Source organism: Plasmodium inui, assembly GCF_000524495.1.
Source record: "Plasmodium inui San Antonio 1 unplaced genomic scaffold supercont1.11, whole genome shotgun sequence".
Taxonomy (NCBI): Eukaryota; Apicomplexa; class Aconoidasida; order Haemosporida; family Plasmodiidae; genus Plasmodium; species Plasmodium inui.
Window position 1 is genome coordinate 605,583 of NW_008481845.1, and position 22,881 is coordinate 628,463.

The following is a 22,881-nucleotide window of genomic DNA, read 5'->3' on the forward strand; positions in this document are numbered from 1 at the left end:
GGATGTGCGTATATGGGTGCACTTTTTCCACCTCAGTTTGGAACCCCGCTACTCCCCCAACAAGCCTTTTCCCTCCCTGTCTACGAAAACCACTGCCGCGGCTTCACTTGCCGTGCCTGTGGATGAACATGTCCTCATTTGCGTCGTCTTCGCTATTTATAACATTGCAGAAGTTGTCCACTGAGTAGCGCAATTTTAAAGGTCTGTATTTCTTAGCGTCTTTTTTTTTTGCTGGCAGCCGCACTTGGACCGCTTTCATATTGTCACGAGAAATTTTTTTGTAATTTTTAAAATTTTGAATGGCGCTGGTAAGCTTCTTGGGGTCAATGTGGGGCTTCTTTTTGGACGCCTCGTTGTCACCATTATCATTTGGGTCGCTTCCCATTTGGTTTTTATTCGCTTGGGCATTTTTTGCGGCCACTCTTCTTTTTAATTCGTGAACAAAATTTTTTTGGGAATCCTTCAGTAGGTATGATGCCAAATAGTTTGTATCGGTTTGTCCCCCAGTTAGCCATTTTTTCCTTTTGCTTAATGCACTTTTCATTACCCCCCCCTTCGAATTGGTCTTTGTGTTTTTTCTACCTGTGTCAACCCCCCCGTTCGAGTAGTTGTCATGCTCTATTTGGTACTTCCCCGTGGGGGAGTCCATTACCGTGGCATCCTCTAGATTAGTCCTCTCCCCAAGTGCCCCGCTTTTCATTTTTTGCCAAAAATTTCCCGTATATTTCGATTCGAAAGAGAAGTTAGAATTTATAGGAACCGATTCGTAGCGCGGCATAATTTTTGCAATGGTTAGGTCGTTTCTTACAAACTTTTCTTCATTGAATGAAATGATAGACGAGTTGTTGTTTTGTGTGTGTCCTCTTTTCGCTAAGCTGTTCTTAAGTTCGTAACTGGAGTTGTACGCACTGTTCGCGGGCTTCACAGTGGGTGTCTTCCGTGTGGTCTCCTCTCCCAATGCGTTCACCAACGAGATTGCATCTTTCTTGCCTCTTTTTTCTAAGCTAGAAAAATTGCTCGAGTTGACATCCCCAATAGTGATCGATCTTCGCATCCGTTTTGTGCTGTTGTAAGGTGACGAATTGCTATTATTTTGCTTGACCTGTGAGCTACCACCATCGACATAAATGTCTTCACTTAAATGGAGTCTTCTGCGTGAGTTGTTAAGATTGCCTTTGAAGAGCTTTAAACTGTTCATTTTTTTCTTCGAGGAATATATTTTTTTATAATTTTCCCCTTTGTTCATTTGATGATTAACTTCGTTATTGAGTTCGTTCCAGTTGTAAAAAAGATTATACTCATTGAATCCGTCATCTGTGAACACTTTTATGTCTTCCATGTTGAGGCCATTCTCCGACACGCTGCGCAGTTTGAAGGCCTCCTTACGTTCGTTCCTGGCCCACGTCTGCGTATTGCTCTCTTGCGGAAGTTCACCTTGGTCGTAGGAATTGGAAAAATTGGAATGGTGGGAAGAAGGGGAATAATTTGATGTGCCCCTTGTGGATAACTTCCCTCCCTTTTGCATCAAACGGTTGTAACCGTTTGAGGGCAGACTACGGTGGAGGGCATCACTTCTGTCCCTCTTGTATCTGATAGTGGGGAAAATGTTGCCCTGTTCGATTAGCTCAATGAAGGATTCTTGCGTATTCGTCTTCATACTTTGCATTACGTCCCCATGAACGGATTTGTGATTGTATTCGCTAGGCTTTTCTTTGCGTGATTTTAAAAGATGATGTAATTTTGCTTCACGACTGAGCTCCTTGTTGCGTTTCATCGTGTGTACTTTTTCGTATCCGCTTGATGAAGAAATCGAATTGGAGTTTTCTCCCAGGACATCTTTCACGAAGTATGTTATCTTAGATGCATCATCACTATCTTCTGTGCTAGCCGTGTCTATACACGTGTTGTATTTTCTTAGAGAGTAATTATTTTCGCCTATGTCTAAATTTTCAGGTGACCACGAATACGTTTTAATGATGCTGTTAAAGTGGTTGATGTAGTCCGAGTTGTCGAAAATGTGATCGCTGTTCTTTATCATGCGGTCTCTCACGGTGGTAGACTTTTTGTTTTTTCTCCTTCCTGCGCTGAATTCATTTTCCTGCTTATAGCGATTTGCCCCCCCCAAATTGAACTTTTTTATTGTACCCTTTTTCTCCTCCACGTCGCTTTCAGTGCTTTGCGAGTTTTCTAAGGTGATGGGCATCCTCTCCGTGAGGGTCAATTTGGTGTGGCTCCTGGGAGGTCTCCAAATCGTCCGTGCTTTCCCCTTTGTGGAAAACTCTTTAGAGAAATCGTCTTCATCGTCCTCGTCTATGTCTGCTTCGATCGCTTCGTCCAGGTGCACCTGTTCTTCATCATCTTCCCTTTTCTCTTCCCCATTAGAGGTATCCTCTTCGCCTCGAGGACCAGTGACCACACTTGTTCCCCTTCTCAGGAAATGCTGCTGATAGGGATTACTGCGCGTCGTCGTTTGCTCAGTTGTTTGAGGCATGCTCTGTTGGCCTCCTTCCACGTTGCTCGGGTAGACAGATTTGTTCCTACCTTTTATGTGGTTATTCGATGGACCGTTTTGCGAATCCATGGGGCTCTTGCTTACCAGAGAGGAAGATTTTTCCCTGGACAAGAAGGAATTGTTCGCATCGCCTCCAACATTCTTTTGTAGTTTTTCGCCATATGTCCAGGAGAGTGGAATTTTCCTTGCTGGTTCATTATAGGTCATCATTTTCGTGACCATGTTATGGTCAACTTGGAGCACATCCACGTGGTTAATATTTTTGTAATTATTTCCGAGGGGAGCTGCTCCAAAATTGGTGCTACACTTAGATTGTATTATTTTTTCTTCCTGGAAGAGGGGCGTTTTATTGGAAAGATTCATTTCCACCTGGGTACTTACTTCGTTCTGCGATCGGTCTCCCCCCGAGTGGTCTTTTGCATTTGTGCCAGTTCTCTCACCACTACCACCGCGGATTCTTGAACTCTCGTAAATTTCATAATTGGTAAAATTTCTTTTTAAGTAACTTTTATCCTTCCCTATTTGGTGGTCTATGTGTGTGCTTCCCAGGTGGTCTCTACTTGGATTCGGCTCACCTGTGTTTATCTCCTTTTCCTTTCCTGAACTTAGCGCGTCTTTTCCCGTGAAATAGTGGCACTCCTTTTTCAATTTCTCCGCCGTATGCACCGTTGAATGGTTTGAAATGGGTGATGAGACGCAGCGCGATTGACCCTGTCCCCCCTTAATCTCCTCAACACAACTGCTCCTATTACCACTTCCCTCCTTGACAACATCGCTATAGCGAAGGATTTCCATTATATCCTTTGAGTTGGATTCATTCTTTGAATTGGAACCATTCTTTGCTCCACTCACTATTACTGCAGATTTTTGTTCATCCAAGTCCCCACTGGCATCATCCGTTGCTTCTTTACAGCTAAGCTGGTGCATCCTTCTTTTCATATTGTCGATATTTTCGAAACTTTTATAAGCGAAGGATTCATACAAGGCGTCGCTTCCGACTAATAGCCCCGAGGGTTCAATATCTGCGGATGAGAGGATGTCAGATATTTTGCTTTCAAATCCGTACGCTTGGTCAAATATATTCACATTTGGTTTATAAATGTGAAGAGTATGTTCCTTTTGTAAAGTTTCCACACCGTTGGCAGAGTCTTCTTCATCGGAGGAGGCAGCTTCATGACTCTGTCTTTCGCTACCACTGCTTTGTAAGACTAAATTTAAATTCGCCTTTTTAATTATATTTTCCTTTTCCTCCCCTTGGTGGTGCTCGCTGATGTTCATTTTACCTCTCAAGTGAGCGAACGGTTCATCTTCGTTAACATTTTCTAATTTGCTTATGCTGTAGAAGATATCACTGTTTGTTTTTTTCTTCTCATTTTTTCCCCCGTTTTTTTGCATTTGTTCTTGTACCTCCTGTTCTTTCCCCTTCGAACTAACTAACTCCTTAAACATGTTCTGTCTCTTGTCTGAAGAGAGGGTTCCTTTCTTGATTCTGTCCCTGTACGTGTAAGCAGTTTCTCCAGCGTGGTCCCATGGTACGCGTTCCCCACTAATGCTTACCTGATTGTGGTTGTACAGATATTTATTTGTTTCTCCCTTATGCGAATTACTTCGTGCTAAATGGGTGTCATTTTGTTTCTTCTTTAGATGGGTTCCTTTGAGGGCAATGCTTTCCTCTTTGTTTCGCCGTTTCTCCTCTTTATCGTTGTAATCACTGTGGAGTTTTCCCTGCCCGTCATCATGATCGCCATTACCATCGGAACTACTATAGTCCAATTCGAGGAATCCGTCCTCCTTTTCACCGTTCCTGTAGAGCATTGAAGACTGAGCGTCTAGCGATAGTCTAGCCTTTCCTGTGTCCCTCTCCAACTTTGCATTACCTTCCTGCTTGTCTTTCAACATGGCGTTCTTCATCAACCGATCGTTGTTTTCAAACATGTACGTATTGAGGAAATTTACAATGTGTTCATCATAAAAATTGGAGGAGAGTGTCCCACTTACATTTTTGTCTTCATGTCCCTGCCACTTTTTTTTATCATCATACAAATGATAGTATTGTGTTTTCCTTTCTTTTGTGTTTCGGATGCTGGTGCCTTCGCTCTGTTCATGCTTGTTCGCGGTGGTAACTTGGTGGTTATCCTTCTTTGCACTTGCATCGTCAAACACCACTTCGTTGTATACACTGACTTCACAGGGGGTGCTATTCTCCAAGTACTTGTTGATAAACTCAAGTAGAAACGTATCATTCAGTTTGCTGTCCTCCAGGTTGACACTATTTGGAGATGAGCACAAATATTTTTTCAAATCTTTTATGAGGTCATGCGTGTCGAGGTTAAAGTTGCTGCTCGTTTGGTGTGCATTTGAAAATTTGTAAGAGTCATCACTTTTTTCTTCACCACCTTTGGGGTAATTAGAACGGTGGGCGAAGGGCCCTTTGTAGTAGGTGCCTCGATACGAGTCGCCTTCACCAGATCGCTGACAAACTTGCGATGAATCCAAGTTACTGGAATTGTTGTAACTCACTTGATTGCTATGTATGCAGTACTCCTTTACAGGGGATGGAATGTCTGTTGGATTGCTTGCTCCACTCACTTTTACACTGACCCTATGGTCATTCCATTTCATATTTTCTTTTTCTTTTGGCTGATTCGATGGTGTCTCTTTGTGCTCGCCGAGAAGGGAGTTCTCCATTTTGAGACTAATTTGTGTCTCCCCGTGATCGTATTTACTGTTCCTTTTTGCCTGACCCAGGGGACAACTCAACACCGATGCGGAGACGTTTCTATGGGGTTCGTTTCCATTGAAAAGAAGCCCCTTTTCTGTATTATACCCAACGTTTGATTTTAGCTCCCCCGTCTGGTTACACTTTTCATTTTTGTCTTTCCATTTTTGATTGTGTTGAAGGAGTGGTTCCTTAGGGCCGTCTTTGAAGTTGAAGTCTTCCCTATCATGTACACTGTGATTATTTGAAGTGTACATTTTGCTCTCAGTTGGTACATCTTTCATCTTCCCCTCGTCTAAGCGGTGGTATGGTTCGTTCACTCTTTCTGCGTTAGAGGCCCCCCCTTCGTGTGTGCTTCTAACGCTGCTACCACGGGAGTGGTTGTTCTTTGCGTCGATGCGTTGCTTGGGTTTGTTTTTTTTCTCTTTCTCCAATTTTACGCTGTTCAAATTGGATGATAACCCTATCTGGGCGGGTGAGAATTTGTTACCCTTTGTGTGTGCATGTCCCCCATCAGTTGCATAAGCAATAAGAGACCCTTCTGAGATGTTGCCCCAATTTTGTGTCTCACTTAGATGGTCATCCTCTTGGGTATCTTCAACGTAAAGTCTCTCTTCTTCGAGAATTTTATTTTTTCTCCTTTTTTGATCCTTGACATTTTCCTCGCTCCTATTACAAATTAGGGTGAACTTCATATTTGCGCTTACATCATCTGAGGGAACCGAATCGCTTTTTCTTGGAACCGTTTTGCTATCGATTTTTTTTTTCTTTTCAAGATTTAAATCGTTATTTATGTACTCATTAAATGCGCTATATGTCCATTGGTTCGTGTCCTTTTTGCTATTCTTCCTTAAGCAATCGATGCTCCCTTTGGACTTGTTCATCACTATGTTAAGTTTCCCCAATTGGTGTCCCGTCCCCCCTGTTGGAAGGCTTTGATTTAATTCGTTGCTTCCACTTGGATCCTCCCTCTTTTTTAGTGTATTCGAAAGGTGCAGCTCATTTTGCACGTTTATCTTTTTTAGGTGCATCTCTTTTTTTTTGGTGTGGATTATTTGCTTGGCTAGGGAGTCTCCATTTTTTTTGACACTGCCTTCCGCGGTGGCCGCCCTGCTTGCCTCCTCATCATATATTCTTTTTTTTATATTGGAATAGATTTCCTCTATATTTTTCAAGGAGTTCATTTGGTCGTCAGACTTCTGTTCACGTTGCCTAGAGCTATTATGAGCGACTCTGTTGTCCCGCGTAGACACGAAATTTTTAATGAAATTGCTTAAAATTTCGTCAAAGTGTTTTATGTCGGTGGAATCGGCATCGGAATCGGTTTTCATCTGCACGTCTGTATTGTCTGTGGTTCCTATTCTGCCTATCTTGCCTGTGTTGTCTGTGCCCGGTAGTTCGCTTCCCTTGCTCGTCTCAATTTGCTTGTTCTGCAGGATGAGCGATTCGGCGTAATTTAGAAGGTCACTCAAGTCGAAGTTTTCCCCGTTTTCCTTCTGCAGCTGTGATGTGCACAGATTCATCACGTCTTCCCGGTTGTCTTGCGGTGACGATTGCCTTCCCCTTCTCAGGCCACCATTTAGTGAGTCCCACAGGGGGAGTACCATTTCGTCTGCTTCTCCTCTGGGAGGTGTCCCATTTTGGTAGATCATTGGAATGGCGTTGTGCTGGTCGGGAAGTAGGTCATCATCCCTATCACCGTCAAGAGGAGACACTATCCCCACCCCGTTTGTAGAATAGTCCTTGATTTGTGTCCCCTCTTCGGATTTCTTTTCTGCGATTATCTGGTTGAGCTGCTCAATCAAATCTGGAGTAAGCCTTGATGGGGAGAGAGTCATCTGTCCCTGCAGAAATTCGTTCCCCTCCTGTTCGTACAATGCTGAAAGAAATTTATTTATGTTCGTGTCCTCTAAAAACGGATGTACCTTTTTAGAATCAAGGAAGCACATCCTTTCAATGTTGCTGTTAGTGTCCGTTAAAAAGGTGTGTATTATTCGATTTAAAGAGGTGCTGTTAGGTACCTCCTCAGAAAATAAGTGAGAACCCTTAACAGACGAAAAGGATTTCTGAATAGAATTTAGAATGCTGTTATTACTACTTAGCACTTGACTAATATCGAAGAGTTTAATTTCTTCCTGTTTTTCCAGAGTGGTGTGATTGGACTTTATGAATTCATGCAGCTTGTTCGAGTTAGAAAGGAGGTAATAAAAATCATTATTCATTTTTTTATAATCTAAATTTTTACATTTTAGCCATTCTTTGTAGACCCTTCCGATAATACCGGGGGAGTAGTACCAGAAGTAGTTCTCTGCCTTTTTGTTCTCTGCCTTTCTGTTGTCTTCATCGGTAGCGTGGGAGTTAGAAGTGAGGGAGTTGGAAGTGAAAGAGTTGGACGTGGAGGAGAACACGGGGATGTTCATATAATCATTGTTGAGATTGCTAAATAGCGAGTTGGTCCTCTCCCTTGTTGCGTTCCCTTCTGCGTTTAGTATGAACATTGAGTAACACTTGTTTAATTCATCTTCGATTCCGTTCAGCACCTCTGTCCATTTGGACGGCCTAGTTATCAAATCGGCTCTACAACTTTGCTCCTTTAGAGATTGTCGCTCATTTGCTGCCCCGTATTCGGTCATTAAGTGTACGTTACTGCTAAGTGGGCTAGTCCAATTTGTGTGCATGTCATTGGGACTGCTTTCTTCGAATGGGGAAATAGAGGCATCCTTTAACGGGCTCGACTCTGGAGATTCATGCTGAAGGGATGGCGAGTCAGTGATCTTTTCCAGAGTTCGATGCGACAAAGGAGGCGAAGAGTCGTTCATGCTACTCTTCGGTAGAAATGCACTCGAGTTTACAGCCGATCCATATTTCAATATATCCCCTTCAGTTGCACAATTTTGACAGGAAATAATTTCTCCGTTCGTAGCTGGATTTCCCCTCTCAGAAAACTCGATTAGCCGAATGAAGAACTTCTTTCGGTCCAAGTAAAATATAAGCTCATCATAATTTTCTAGCAGAACATCTATTATGTGTGTGTACTTTGTGTAAAATAGGGAGGATGGGCAATATATGTCGTTTTCGCAGTGGGTAAGGTAAAGATCATGGTTCTGCAATGGGGTGTTTGGAGCGACCTTATTCCGACTTCTTTCCTGCTGAATAAGGGATAGATTTTTTAGCAAAAAAGGGGGACTCTTAGGTGCCCCTTTTTTGTTGTTCTTCCTGCATCGTCCTTTATTTCCTTGGGTGTCGGTACCCTCATCTGTGTTGCCGTGGTTGCTCTGGCATTCGGACGATTCGTCGTTGATGCTTAGTACAAAGTCTTCCGTTTGGCTTTTTCCTTGGCATTGTGGGCTCCTCACCCGTTGCACTCGCTTGGGTCTTTTTTTTGCACCCATACTGAGCTTCTCTTGTCTGATCTTCTTATGTGTGGTTTTCCTCCGTTTATCCTTCCCTTTTATGCCCGTTTTGTCCCTATTCCTTGCCCCCCTGGTCGTGTTCCTTCTGCCTCTGCGCCTCAACAGCGATCGCTTCAAGTCGACCACTGTGTTGAGAAGGAGGTGGTTGTACAAATGAAGCTCGTTGTATGTGTATTTGCCCATATCGAGATGAACCTGCTTGCAGCTTCTCCTCTGGACGTTAAGAATTTTGTTATCATCATCTAAGCTGAGCAGGTACTTTTCTCGCACAAAATGGATCCCCCCCCAGTTTGTGCGGTTCCTGCTGCTGTACCCATCATATTTTTTATTACACGTGCTGTTTTCATCACTCTGGTCGTTCGCACTGGCGTGGGTAAAATCACCAGAGTGATCATCCACAACGCCTGCGGGGTGTGGAAAGATACTCGAGTAGTACGCAGACCTCTGGGAAAAACACTTGGAAAAAACATTCTTGTGAGGAAAAAATATATAAAAAATGTACAACAAGTGAAGAACCAAAAAAAGGATAAGAAAGATCATATAGAAGAGGAATATCCTGTTGTTCAATTGTACTAATTCGTCAAGAGGGAGATCTGCCAATCTGTCTGTTGCTGTGTTTTTCGATAAAGACGTGCTAGCTATAATCGCATTCGTTATAATTGCAATTGTTTGGAGTATCAACGTTCCTACGCTGCTGTTTTTACGAAGGGAGTAGGTAAGGACACTGGTACAAAATAACGTGAATGACGTAATAATGAATAGAGTTTCCCCAAGACAAATAAAGATAAAAAAAAAGGCTAGCACTCCAAAGGTAAAGAGGATGCATACATCCAGGAAGTTGAAAAAGGTGACTATGCGATGATATATCCAGACGTGTTTTTCTTTGCAACTTTTTACAGACCGTAGTGAAAGCATATATATAAATAGGATGGAAGCATAAGATAGGCATATGACCGTCTCCAGGATTAATAGTCTCCTATTCGTGTTCCCATTTGAGATATCAGTCCGTGTCATGCTATCATAGGGGATTTCCTCCATTTTCATGTTCGAAAAGGAATACGCAGTGGCTACAGAAATGAAAAAAATCGCAACAATTGAGTTCAACAAAGCCATATTTGACCGACTGAATTTTATCTGTATCGATATGATCAGTAGCAGGGTGGAGAGTAACACTCCGACGTATTCATTCATAATCGAAAATATAATTAGCAGACATAAGAACATACAACTGAACAGACAAGTGATGTCTTTCATTTGAAATAACCTCGATAAGTATTGCTTCTTGCTTGACTCATTGTACAATTTGAGTATCTTTTTCATTGTGCTGTTTATTTTTTCATTTATTTTTTCGATACTTTCTTGACATTTTTCCTTCGTCAAGTGGGCACCAAAGATGTTTTTTTTCTTTTTTAGAAAAATTGCCTTAGAGGAACTGATGCTCAACGTTTCTCCTCTTTCCTTCACCAGTGCATCCTTCTTCACTCTCTGTGCTATGTTCCTATTCTTCATATCCGAGTTAACTATTTCATCATGCTTTAGCAAAAGTTCATTTGTAATTTCGTTGTGTTTTTCTTCCTCATCATGCGGACTGGTTTTTCCTTCATTTTGCTTAGTTTTCTTTTTTTGATCCATTTTTTCTTCTTTATTGGTGAAGATACCTGAATGGGAAGTCTGCCCTTCCGTCACATGGCCATTTTCTTCTACAGTGTGAGACAGTGTGATGTTTTCCAGGCTACTCTTATTTGAATAGCTCGGATCGGCTATTCTGTTCATGGTGCGCGGCAGTTTCGTCCCTTGCTTTGCTAAAAAAGGGGGGGGTGAACACGTGGGGGCTATGCACATATGTGTACGTGCATATGTGTGCTAACGTGGGGCTAATATCTGAAGATGAGATAATATCATCATAACGACATAACGATGTATGTCCTGCGCCGGGATAATTACAGGTGTGCAGAAAAAATCAGCGATTTGCAGATGAGTTACGTGCATGCAAATTGGGAGGATAAATATTTACGCGTGAGGGGTGGCTCTTTCACGTGAAGGAGTCTTCGCTCATCAGCACGTGTACACATGTGTAGACACACCCATATGTGTAAAACAAACAAATACAGCTAAGCGTAGTTTCGCAGCTTTGCGGAAATATTCGCACGTAAGACAACTTCCAGTTGGTCTTCAAAAAAGTTACAGAAAAGACAAAGGGGTTATCATTTTCCCCAGCAACGAATTATGATACCCGTAGAAAGTTCACGAAAGGTGAGGTGAACATGAATACAAACGCGAAACAAATGCAACGTGTAAAAAATTAATCGAACCAAGTGAATCTTCCAAATGTATCGCGAATTGGGCATTCCCCTATTTCCTGACTTTCAAAAAATCTCGGAAATTGGGAAAAGGGAAACAAGCTGACAAAGCGTGGCATACAAATGTGAAAAAAAAAGAAATGCATGGTATCCATATCATTCCTGAAACATCCGAATTAACGAAACATTTGTCAACTCTTAATTTAGCACTGTCCTAACAAAATTTATACAAACTTTGTCAATACTTACTGTATTTTCCGTTTGCCTATCTGTGCATGTGTTGGTACACAAAAAGGATCATATATATTTTTTTTTTTTGCATGGTTACAAGGTTGGAATTTTCTTTTTTCTTTTTTTTTTTTTTTTTCATTTTTGCACATAAAAAATGGGGAAAAAAAAAGAATAAGGACACTAAGTGGGAATTTTGTTCTATTCGACAATTAACAAACAACGATATGGTATATATATTTTTTTTTTAAGTTAATTCTGTGTGCGCAACAGAGGTGTGTATTTTGAAAAAGTTCCGTGTATTCCTTCGCATAAATGTGTATTTGCGAAGGGGAAGCAGAGGAAAGTGCCTTTGAGTCCTCCCATCGTTCTTCCGCTGTTCTTCCTTTTTGTTCTGCCCTTTCTTTTTTTGGCGGCCAACCAAAGCATTGCCTGGTTGGGGAAACGCCCCAGAAATAACAAGGCTTCGCCATTTTAGTAGAAACAAACCTGCTATTTTTTAAAAAGGCAATGCCCGAGGAGGCGTAAGCATTTGTACACGTGTAACTGCACATAGACCAAACGTACGCTGAATTTTTTCTTTTCCCTTTAATGCTATCTCATGGGAGCATAATACAAATGAGGGCAAGTTGAAGTGTCCTCCGAGGTCGTAATTTATCTTCCCCCCAAGCATACACCCACTTTCTGTGCCCCCTGAAATGTGACACTTTGGTACATGCGCCATTAATATTTTTTTTTACAAGAATTTCTTAAGCTTTTTTTTTTTTCCGGGGAAGTTGCTGAATTCTATGGCATAGTTGCACGGTGCCTTTTGTGTGTTTCACTTTTGAGGTATACACAAATAGGATCCTTCACTGGGGCATGGGTGCATTCACACATGTCAGCAGAAATACGCCCCCACAACAGATACACACTGTGTGGACTCTTGGTTGGTATTTAAAAACGAGTAATTCCAGCTAAATCGTCGATTTGTCATAGAAAACGTTCTGTACTGCGAGAAAGGAGTTCCCTTGTACACCTTTCTTCGTTGCACTAGTTGGAGAAAATGAGATGGACTGCAGTTCTATATTCGCCCCACACAAACACACACGCCTTTGCTTTGGAACCGTTGTGTTCATGAAGGAGGTTCTACCTTCCCACCAACGAAAATGTACACATCTATGTATGTACACAGATATACAATCGTAGCTGCGCAGAAAGTTATGCAGAAATTGTCAAATGGGCTAGAGGATGACGCCCGAGTCAGTGAAAAGTGTTCTAAAGATAAAGGAGGTCATATCAACTTTGATCGGGGCCATTTGGAACCTGATGGGGTAAATAAACTTTATGTCCCCATTTGACCCAATTGTAGAATGAATCCTTCACAGGCAAATAAGTGTGAAAATAAAAGAGAAAAACGGACCAAACGTGGGGCTAAACATTCCTATCCTTCTAATGGCCCTTCTAACAAGTGCAAGAAAAGGCATCTACGTGTCAGGGGTGAGCAGGTCCCGTAGTAAGCGGTACGAACAGGTACTTTCAGAACTTTGAACAATTTGCATTTACATAAATCTGCAAGGTAGAGCGGCCTTTTTTTTTTTTTTTTTTTTTTTTTTTATACATTTAGGCAATCACACAACAGTGTCATGCTGCTACATTATTCACAGCCATATATGTGCTTCTCCCACGTGAGTTGCGCCCCATCCAGTGCAAAAGTGAAGGCGGAAAATTTAAAGCTTCCCTGAAAATGCCCATGGGTGGGAGCACTGTGCGATGTGGTAGGCACCCCCCCATCGGTCAAGTAAACGCAAATCTTTGAGCATATAAAAGAGAGAAAAAAATTGCCAATAAGGTAACTCCCCATTTAGCGCAATATGCACGACGGGATGAAGGAAGAAATGGCAAAAGTAAAAAGAAAAATAAAATAAATTCATCGAATATATATACCACAGCAAGAGCAACCCGTCACATAGATGTATAGGAAATGCCTTTTTTTAGATAGAAAAAAGAGCATTTTAAGATAACAAAATTGAAGAACTATCATGCGCGCGAGGCATATTCATAAACGCGTATACACGAATAAGCCTACATGCACATATGTGCTGTACGCATACGTGTACTTATAGCAAAGTGGATATACATCCTTCCTTCGCTGCGACCTTGAAACGGTCTTGGTGGAACGAAAAGAAGAGGCACTGCCAAGAAAAGGGCATTTCTTCACGCGTAACGCATTTCTGCTAAAGTAAGGATAGTTGCCTCCTGAACAGCGCTTCGGACGGCAACTGGGTAGCAGCAGGGAAGACATTTTCCTTTCTGCAGCGCAAACCCCATTTCGCTGCAACGAGAGGACCACATGCAAATATGAACGAAAAGGAGCAAAAGAGACTCGCCAAAATTGTAGAATGCGTAAAGTACACACAAAATGAAAATATCCTTCTGGAAAATTTAAATGCAATTTATCAGAATGAAGGAAAAAGACAGGACAGTCACGTAGTGATACAACTTATTGACATATTTTTAGAGGAGAATAATTACACTTACAATGAAAATTTTCTGTTTAATTGTAACCTTTTGAAAAGGAACAAGGAGTTGCATTTAAACGCCGAAAGGAAAAATAAATCGAAATTTAGCAAACAGTATAAAATATGCGTGAAGAATAAAAACATCGAAAAGGTGAATGAAGAAGATGCTTACTATTTTGCCTTGAGAAAAAAAAATCTGTGTACCTTTAGTCGCGAATTTGTAAATGCCAAAAAAATTATTTTTCAGTTCATCTGCAGCAGTGTGCTCAAGGGATGTGTGCATATAAATTACTTAGTTGATAAAATTTACGTAGATTTTCAAATTAAGAGCAGCAAAAATGGGTTTACTCCACAGAGTGGGAATTATTCCAGACACCTAATTTGCAATGACGATTTGGTGAACATCCTGATCGAAACGATCTTCACCCTGTTTGTGAGAGGCCTACATAAGCAACATGGTGATCCCGATGATATGGAAGAAGAAAAAAAAAAAAAAAAAAAAAACTTTCTTCATAGTGATATTCAAAAAAGCTACCTGATGCATTCCAAAGAGCAGAAAGTCCAGGATGAAACTCACCACGTGGACGATAAGAACATCAACTTGGTGAACATTTTAAAAAAACTAATCACCATTGATAAAAGTTTTGTCAAAAATGTGTTTTATATTTTTTTAAAGAATGTAGAGAAGGCCAGGTTTAAAAATGCCCACAAAAATGAAGCCGAACTGTGCGCACACCTTGTGAATATGTTTAAAGAAATTATTGCCTACTGCGATGAATTTGAAATAGGCACCGTGTATCACATACTGCTGAATAATAAGATAGTGCAGAGAAACCGGGTCTTGCACACGTACATCGTGCCGCTCTGCATACTGAACCTGCGCAATGTGTATAACGCGCACAACCTGGAGCTATGCATGGGCATCGTTTGTGGGAAGCTCCGCTTCGAGGGGCAGGATAATGCAGAAGCGAGCGGTGAAGAATCAGACGATGAAGAAACGGGCGGTGAAGCATCAGACAATGAAGAATCAGACGGTGAAGAGGCGGATGATGCGGTACCCAACGATGAAAGCTTCAGTGATGAACTACCTGACGAAGCCCAGCCGAACACCCACCAAATCGCCGGAAGCGCCGCCGAAGAAAGGACGAAACACATGGTCCTGTTTCTCCTCATATTTGCCCTCAAAATATATGACATAAGTTACCTTAACGGGTGCGTGCAGGAGTCGTTGCAGAGGTTTCTGCGATTGCTAAGACGAAATGTGCATTCCTTGAAGGGAAGATTTTACCACATGTTAAAAACGATCCTATTTTTTCTCATTCTGGTGTTTCACAATTTAAACATTGATAAGAATGAAGGAGTTATGTACATTTTGGAATGTTTAGATATCCTTCTTGAGGTTTATTACCCAAATGGGGTGTTCCGCAGGGGGAACGAAGCGCCACCCAACATACTAGGTGAAGGCAATACAAAAGAGGGGGCTAATGAGGACCCCCCTGTGGCATGTGAAGAGCACAGCTCAGTTGCCGATGCAGATGATGGGGAATCATTCTACTGTCAAAGGGAGGGGATAAAAAAATCAAGGCGAAGTGAAAGAGAAGTCTATACTAATATGACGGAAGTGGAGGGAAGTGTCCTCTGGGACAACAGTTCAATCCCCTCCAAGTGGAATCCTCACCAAATAAACCTTTTCCAATTTAACGTCTCGCCGTTGCTTCTATGTTTAACAATTCCTATTCACCTTGAGTACAACCTTAACCAGAAGAACGAAGAAAATTCAAACGGAGTGAATCGAAGAATTATGGACACCTCGAGGAGGCTGAAAAGTAAATGGGTTACATTCTTCACAAATTATAATAACTGTTTTTTGGGATACTTAAGGAGGAGAGATATGGGGATCTCCCGCGGTTTGCCTGATGGTATTCACGAAGGAAACCCCTCAACAATGTTCCACAGAACTAAGTGGAGTGAGGGAAACCACCTCAGCATAATGGAAAACATAATGGAGGAGGTGAACTACCTAACGAGTGAAGAAAACAATTTAACAAAAGAAGAGGTTTTGGAAGTCCTCTGTGTAAATAATATTTTATTTTATCTGCACGAAATATTTGTTTACATCGATCTGATTTATCTGATGCGCTTCTTCCAACTGTGCGAAAAGGATCAGCACAAATTTCGATGCATAGATGTGGTAAGAAAAAACCGAGAATTGCTTGTGCTCTCCAAAATGAACACAAAATTATGTATTAACACATTTCAAAATTTGAAAAGTGAAAATATATCGAAAGTGAATTTTGTTTACATCAATTTGTTGATGTTGTCTCTATTCGAGTGCAATTTATTTTACGTTTTTAAATTTATGTCATATTACTGTTTAATAAATTCGTCTGACTTGTTGAGGTTTATTCCTTCTTTGCTTTTTGTATATAAGATGTCTTTCTCCAGCTCCGCACTACATGGGGGGAGCTTCAAAATGAGGGGCCCTTCTCCCTCTGGTGAGTCTGCACACCAGGTAGATGCGCGCCGGCATGCTTTTGTGTTGAGAAGCCTAATCCTGCACGTGTTGACCAAAATCGGATGCAGCGATAGGAACATTCCAGTTGTTTATAACTCCATTTGTATTTTGCTGAACAATGGGAGTGGCGAAGCGGGGGGGAAGGAAGACTTGTCAGTGTGCCCCGCTGATAAGTTTGGTCCCACCACCGACGATGGAATAGAATTGGATACAAGCCAAGCAGGGGAAAGGAGAGGATACTACTACCATAAAACGGAGGGTAACATTTCCGACCAAATTCTGTTCAACAAGTTGTACCTCCTACACTGCTACGACAAGTTAGTGGACGTCAACGAAAATATAATCAGCAAATATTTCAAGTATGTGGACGGTACCTTCGAGTTGGCAAGACAAACTGCGAAGGATCACGTCGGTGTGGAGAGAAAACACATAATCCGGAAGAGCAGAAAAGGGGAGAATCCACCTCTAAATGAACCACATCACGACGGTAGTACTAACAACGGGAACACCATTGACTACATGACGAAGGAAAATGTAGGCGTACTTTTTGACTTAAAAAATGTGCTCATAGTGTTGAAGCTGTGCAGATTTTACAACGTTAGCAATTATATTAACAGTATCATAAAGATGATAAACTCCTTTTTTAAAAAATACAAAAGTGGGACTTCGCACGAGGGTTATGTTGGCAAGCTCCAAAATGGCATTATCAAAATGAGCATACTAATTTTGGTGATCCTCTCGATGAAGAAGTACATAGAGTTTGAAATTATTTATAATTTGCTGAAGAAGAACTTTTTAAAGAGCGCGGTGGGTAGTGAAGGGAACGGCGGGGCAGACATCATCTGCTCCGTCATTTCGTTTACGAGGTACTACATCAAGCACATGATTTATGATAAGGAGAAGCTGTGCGCCGAGCAGTATGATATTCTGTATCATACAAAGTTGAAATACATTTTTAAAGACTTCTACAGATTGCTGAGCTTGAACAATGAGAGCATCCTGGCCGAGATTGTTAACGTCATGTCGGTGGTTTACCCAGTGTATTACCAACATTTTGATGTGAATGAACAGGGGGGTAGCGTCAGTGGCGTTCTCTTCGAACCACAGGATGGCGGACCAGATGATGAGGCCCCGTATACAACCCATACAATTAGCAACAACAGCAGCGCAATGTTTAGTAGCAACCCTGGGGTGTGGGAACTAAATGTGCAAGAGAAAAAAAATCTGCTGAGTCTCTTCTTCGATAAGAATTTCGTACACGAATCATTTCTGAAAAGCGGGTCGCATCAAAACATTTATGAGAACATACAGAAGGCTATTTTGACGGACGAAATGAACAACCTGTCCTTGTACAATCTGAGGAATGAGAATAACAGCAATAGCAACCACCTGGTAAGGGTCCTCTACAAACTTTTCAACTCGAACATTAAGAATGATAAGATTTCTAATTTTAATTATTATGTCAAGTTACTACTTACCGATAAGTTTCAACACGTCGGAGAAATCATTTCCATTTTGAAGAACTTGCCCTTTTTTCACGTCCACTACGTTTTTTTCTTTTTTTACGTGGTGAATTGCTTCTTCGAGAAGATACGCAGGAAGTTTGACGCTGGGGAGGAGTTCATTTTGCACGTACAGGGAAAAACAGAAGAAGAGGTGATCCCCAAAACGGAGAGGTCTATTGAAAAATCGAAGGAGGGTGCAACCCCTCCGGAAGCAGCCAAGAAAAGAGTCACATACGAACTTATCTGCAACAGGATGTACGAAGAAATAAAGCGAATCATAAGTGAGGATAACCTGAACGTGTATGTGTTTTACCCCGTATTGAGTATCCTCTGCAAGCACAACAACGACATTAATGAGATTTTAAATTTATTTTATGAGCGAATTGACTCGTATATTAAGGACAGCGAAAGCAAGTTTCAGGGCAACAAGAATGAAATTGTTTTGATTTTTCTTTGCCTAAATTATATTCACACGAACGTTTCTCAGATTCCAAACTTTTATGTGTTTCTTACCAACCTGCTGGATGAAGTGGCTAACCGCAAAGTGAGGAATATTCTCTTGCTGTGCCTGAGTTCGTGCTGCTACTACACCAATTTGAGCGGCGTGGAGATTGCGACGATTCTGGCTTTGCATATGAGTGACTTGGGTAGTGACGACGGGATCAACTTGGCATACCACGTGATGGGAGACAAAAATGGTCACAGTAACATTGTCAGGGATAGTACGCAACGGGACGATGGGGGAATGGAACCGCGCGACGATGATGAGAACCTGCACTTTTTCCTCTCCCTCGGGAACCTTTGCTTCTACTTGTACAAGCACTACAACAGCCACACGTTCGACGAGACGATCAAAGGATTGTACGACGCCCTGGTAAAGTCGCTACAGAGAAGAGTCGACAACGCAATTGTCCCGCTCGCGAACGTTATGATGTACCTTTACATAAAAAAAGTGATCGACGTGTACGAAATGATGAGCACCTTCAAAATGGTTGTCATCAATCTGGGCAGCGGACTCGTGTACGATTCGAAGTACGTCGTCTATGGTGTTTGCTCCCTATACCGCGTCTTGACTTTTTATTACAAGAAGAATTTTGACTGCTTTGTGTGCGAAGACAGCCCCATGGGGGGGGACAGAAGTAACGAATTAGACGTCAAGGAAGCTGGGGGTGGGAAAAACCAAAGTACGGGTCTCAAAGAAACGATGCAATTCCTATCACATAGGATGCACGAAATCATTGTACACTACTTTGAAGAACTGGACGATAAAAGCGTCAGTCTCATTTCATATTGCAATTTGATTGGGATAAGAGGCCTCGGCCTGGAGTGCATTTCGGCCGACTACTTCGATTCGAATGAGTGTTCCAATATGACAATTTTGTTTATGAACAGATTTATAAAGAAAGATTTCGAAATTAAAAAATGCGTAAGTGCAACGAATAACATCTTGGCATGCACGGAATCGGAGGACGAAGGTGAAACGTTCCATGGTGGGAGTAGTTCCATGTGGAAGAGGAAAATTGTGAGAACTGGTGGTTTGGGACAAGAAACCATCAGTTGTGCAAAAGAGAACGCTAGTTTGTTCCTTTATCAAAATGATAATTACAAACTGAATAGTGATATTATAGTGAATGACCACGGCACGATTTTGACACTGATTTATCTGTTCTGTTATAAGTATTATGAAGAGATAAATACATCCCTGATTAGGGTAGAAAATCTGGAGAAAAAAAATATGCTCTACCACGTCTATTTGAATTTGCTGAGGGTTGAAAATTACCTAAAGGGGTTTTTAAAAATGGGGAACTTCCTCGACATTGACGCAAACTCTTTTAAGAAAGATAAAGAGTATGAACAAGTTAAGTTGAATATGCTGTTCCATATGGAGGGGGAAGATATGAAGTCCCTACCCCTGTTAAGAACCGAACTGTTTGACCATTTGGGAAGCTTTCTAAAAACAATGAAGCTCATAAATTACGTAAAGTTGGATGTCCAGATAAAGGACGCCCTCCTGAATATTTACTCCTATGTAACAAAACTGATAAAAATTCTTTACATCCTCTTCCAAGTGATGATTGAAAAGATCAAGCAAAAGATAAGTGAGAACATGAAAAGGTATTACAGACTTTATGAAGAGTTTATAAGAAGGGTGCACATCTTGTACGAATGTCGAATCAGCGTTTTTGAATACTTCTCCCTTTTTAGCTCCTTCAACAATTCATATGGCCACATCTTTTGCAACTTCAGCAACTACTTCGAGGGGTTTAGCACTTATGAAAAGTACATTTTTGTTAAGTGTATTACCAATTTTAAGCGAATCAAAAAAGAAGAAATCAAGTTCGTCTATTTGAATGTTTTAAAAGGTGCAAAGTTGTTTCATGAGGATTCGTCTTTGTGGATTTACGCCATTTCAATACTTAATATTTTGCTGAAGAGGATTTACAAAAGTACAAGGAGAAGTGGGGAAGTCGAAATAGACTCGGCGAAGAGTTCCCATGACTTGGGCTCCTACATCAAATTCGCATTCGTCACCGTTTTTAACGAGACGGTGCTGGCTCACTTCAGGGATAACTACTATAGTCACTTCTCTGTGTATCTGCGCACGGATGAATGCTACCGCACGGGGGGAATTCCCAAAGGGGGGGGTGCAGAAAATGTCGATAATTCGCCAAATTGTGAGAAATGGAAAGACCGACTTCGTCGCGAAGATCCAATGGTGAGAAGAACACGGGGGGGAAGACAAACTAGTGCCAACTCTCCCAAGAACCTCCCTTACGTGGACATCCCCTTCAACGTCATGCTATGCATAGCCGATTTCCTTGCCCACCTCTGCAAAATAATTATGAAAGAAAAGCTAGACGATGAAATAAACGTGGACGATCTTTTGAAAATTTTCCCCGTCCTCATTCAAGGGTACGTCATGCTAAAATTGAGGGCATCCTTTAAAAGGTTAAATTTGATTAAAAATAAACTCCTGTTTTATGAGCCGAAGGGTCACTTCACATTTAAGGAGAGCTTACAGGACTTCTACTGTGCCCAGGAGAAACTCCGAAATGGGGAAAGAACGATCTCGTTAACATTAGATGATGAGAAACTCTTCCATTTTTTTCACCACCTTTTTTGGGTAAAAGAGTGCATCTTTTTAGCGTACATATATAGTCACTTCGGAGAGAAGCAGAAGATCCTAGACGGCTTACTGCAAATGTGCAGTGTGTCTCAGGTTAACAAGGACTACCTCTACGTTGTGGTCATTGCCTTTGTGCTGTTTTGCATGAAGTGTAAAAACAGTTCCTTCCTCTTGAATAATTTTATGTACAATTTTGGCCCTCTCACCGAGTTCAGCGGCTTATTCGGGGAGTTTTTAGCTGAGGGGGAGGGTGTGTCCTTTCCATTTTTCGGTGGCGAGACGAAACGGGAGGAACTACCCAATGAGCATAGTGGTTTGGATTATAGCGGGTTGGATTATAGTAGATTGTATTCATATGGTGACGTCTCTGGGAATAGTCACAACAGTAACCACACCCCTGGTAGCAGCAGCATCAACGGGGGAAGTACCCCCCCGAAGGATGTCGAACTTGCAAAAATACTTTTCATCATCGAGGAAGAATTCGTAAGGACGAAAATGAGAAATTCGTTTCGAAATAGCGCACACACACATCGGACGGATGACAACAACCTACTACATGAATTATTTTTAAAAAAAGATATGTTCTTTTTAAAAAAATTGGGAATATTTTACATGATAAAAAGTAATGATCAAAGAACCAAGTTGCGGGGAAGCTACAACAAATTGATTTCCTTTTTTTGCAGAAAAGAAAAGCAAAATTTGTTTATTAAGCCGGGAAATATACGCAGGAGTCGAAATGACGCGGATGATATTGCCACGGGGGGATATACCCAAGACTTTGTCGATAACTCCTATATGAACGTGACCTTTTTTAACTCCAATGCGGAAGATAATGCCTTCATTTCGGGGGAGCGTGACATTTTCACCAAATATTTGAGCGTCCCTCTATGTATGAAAGATGTTTTTACCTTTTTCGAATTGAATTTGAATAAAAACATCTTGACCACTAGTTATAACGAACTGTTGGGTGAGCGGGCTACCCGGGATGGGAAGAAGAGGGGAGGCACGAAGGAGTCGGAGAATCATGAGGCGAACGTGCATGACTCCAACGGTGGCAAAAATCGGCACGTTGATGATACGCCCCCTTTTTCAGACCTATCAGATGATGACGAGAACGATAGCCATAAGCATAACCATGACCCTAACCAGACCAATAACCACAGCAATAATGGGAAGAGCAACGATATGGAAAAAACTTCATTTATGGAGAAGCAACGGAAAAAAAAGAAAATTTTACTGTACGATAGCACGTTGCTGAACTATTTCAGTAGCAAATATTATTCCGTTAATAATTACGAACTGTACATAGTCCATATGGGGTTTATCAGCGAGGATGTTCGGGAGGCGTTGTTTCAGGGAAGCACCGCCACCTCCAGCGGAGGTGACAATCACGTTCGCAGAAAGAAACTGACAGATGAGCTAGCCGGGCAGTTCAACCTCCTGCAGACCTTTTTTAAAAACTTAAGTTTCTTTTTCATGACCTTCCCCAAGGGGATCGTTTTAAACAGTGCGGAGTACTTCTTCCCAGACAACAGAATCCATTTCGTACAGAAGGTGATAAGTTTCTTGTGGCAGGAGTACGTCAGCAAGTACGGGTGACGGTGGTGAGAGTTTTCTCCTGGTTGAGCACAGAGGAGGGGGTCACCACATAAATGCATATATATATAAGTGCATATATACATAGGTGCATATATTCATATGTACATATATATATGGAGCTCCCATCTCTGGGCTTCGCTCTTTTGTGGAGTGCCACCCCATGGGCAGAACTTTTCCCACCGACGCGGAAAATACCACTTTTCCGCAAAAGGGTGCGCAAGAAATGCGGGTGATGGGGTCATCTCGTTTTTTCACGGTTACGTATGCTCATGCGTGGATCGACTTGAAAGGGGGTGCTCAAGGGGGAACTCCACATGGCTACATGTTTGCGCTAGCACTATTCTTCGAGAAGCGCCACCTTTATTGCAGATTCGCTGTACAACTTTTTTCGCTAAATTCGCGCCCATTAGATGCCCAGTTGGATACCCACGATGCCCCTTTTTTGCACGCACCCCTACTTGA

The 22,881-nt window shown here is 41.7% G+C and overlaps 2 protein-coding genes across 2 annotated transcripts; one reads left to right on the forward strand and one right to left on the reverse strand.

Moving 5' to 3' along the window:
• Positions 1-103: 103 nt before the first annotated feature.
• On the reverse strand, positions 104-10,417 carry C922_03022 (hypothetical protein; the record flags this gene model as incomplete). The annotated part of the gene is made up of 2 exons (XM_008818616.1): positions 104-9,048; positions 9,349-10,417. 2 exons carry the CDS (start codon positions 10,415-10,417, stop codon positions 104-106), a joined length of 10,014 nt encoding a protein of 3,337 aa, XP_008816838.1.
• A 3,095-nt stretch (positions 10,418-13,512) lies between these two features.
• C922_03023 (hypothetical protein) lies at positions 13,513-22,419 on the forward strand (the record flags this gene model as incomplete). Its single annotated transcript, XM_008818617.1, has 1 exon — positions 13,513-22,419. The coding sequence occupies one exon, from the start codon at positions 13,513-13,515 to the stop codon at positions 22,417-22,419; it is 8,907 nt and encodes a 2,968-aa protein (XP_008816839.1).
• Positions 22,420-22,881: the final 462 nt, after the last annotated feature.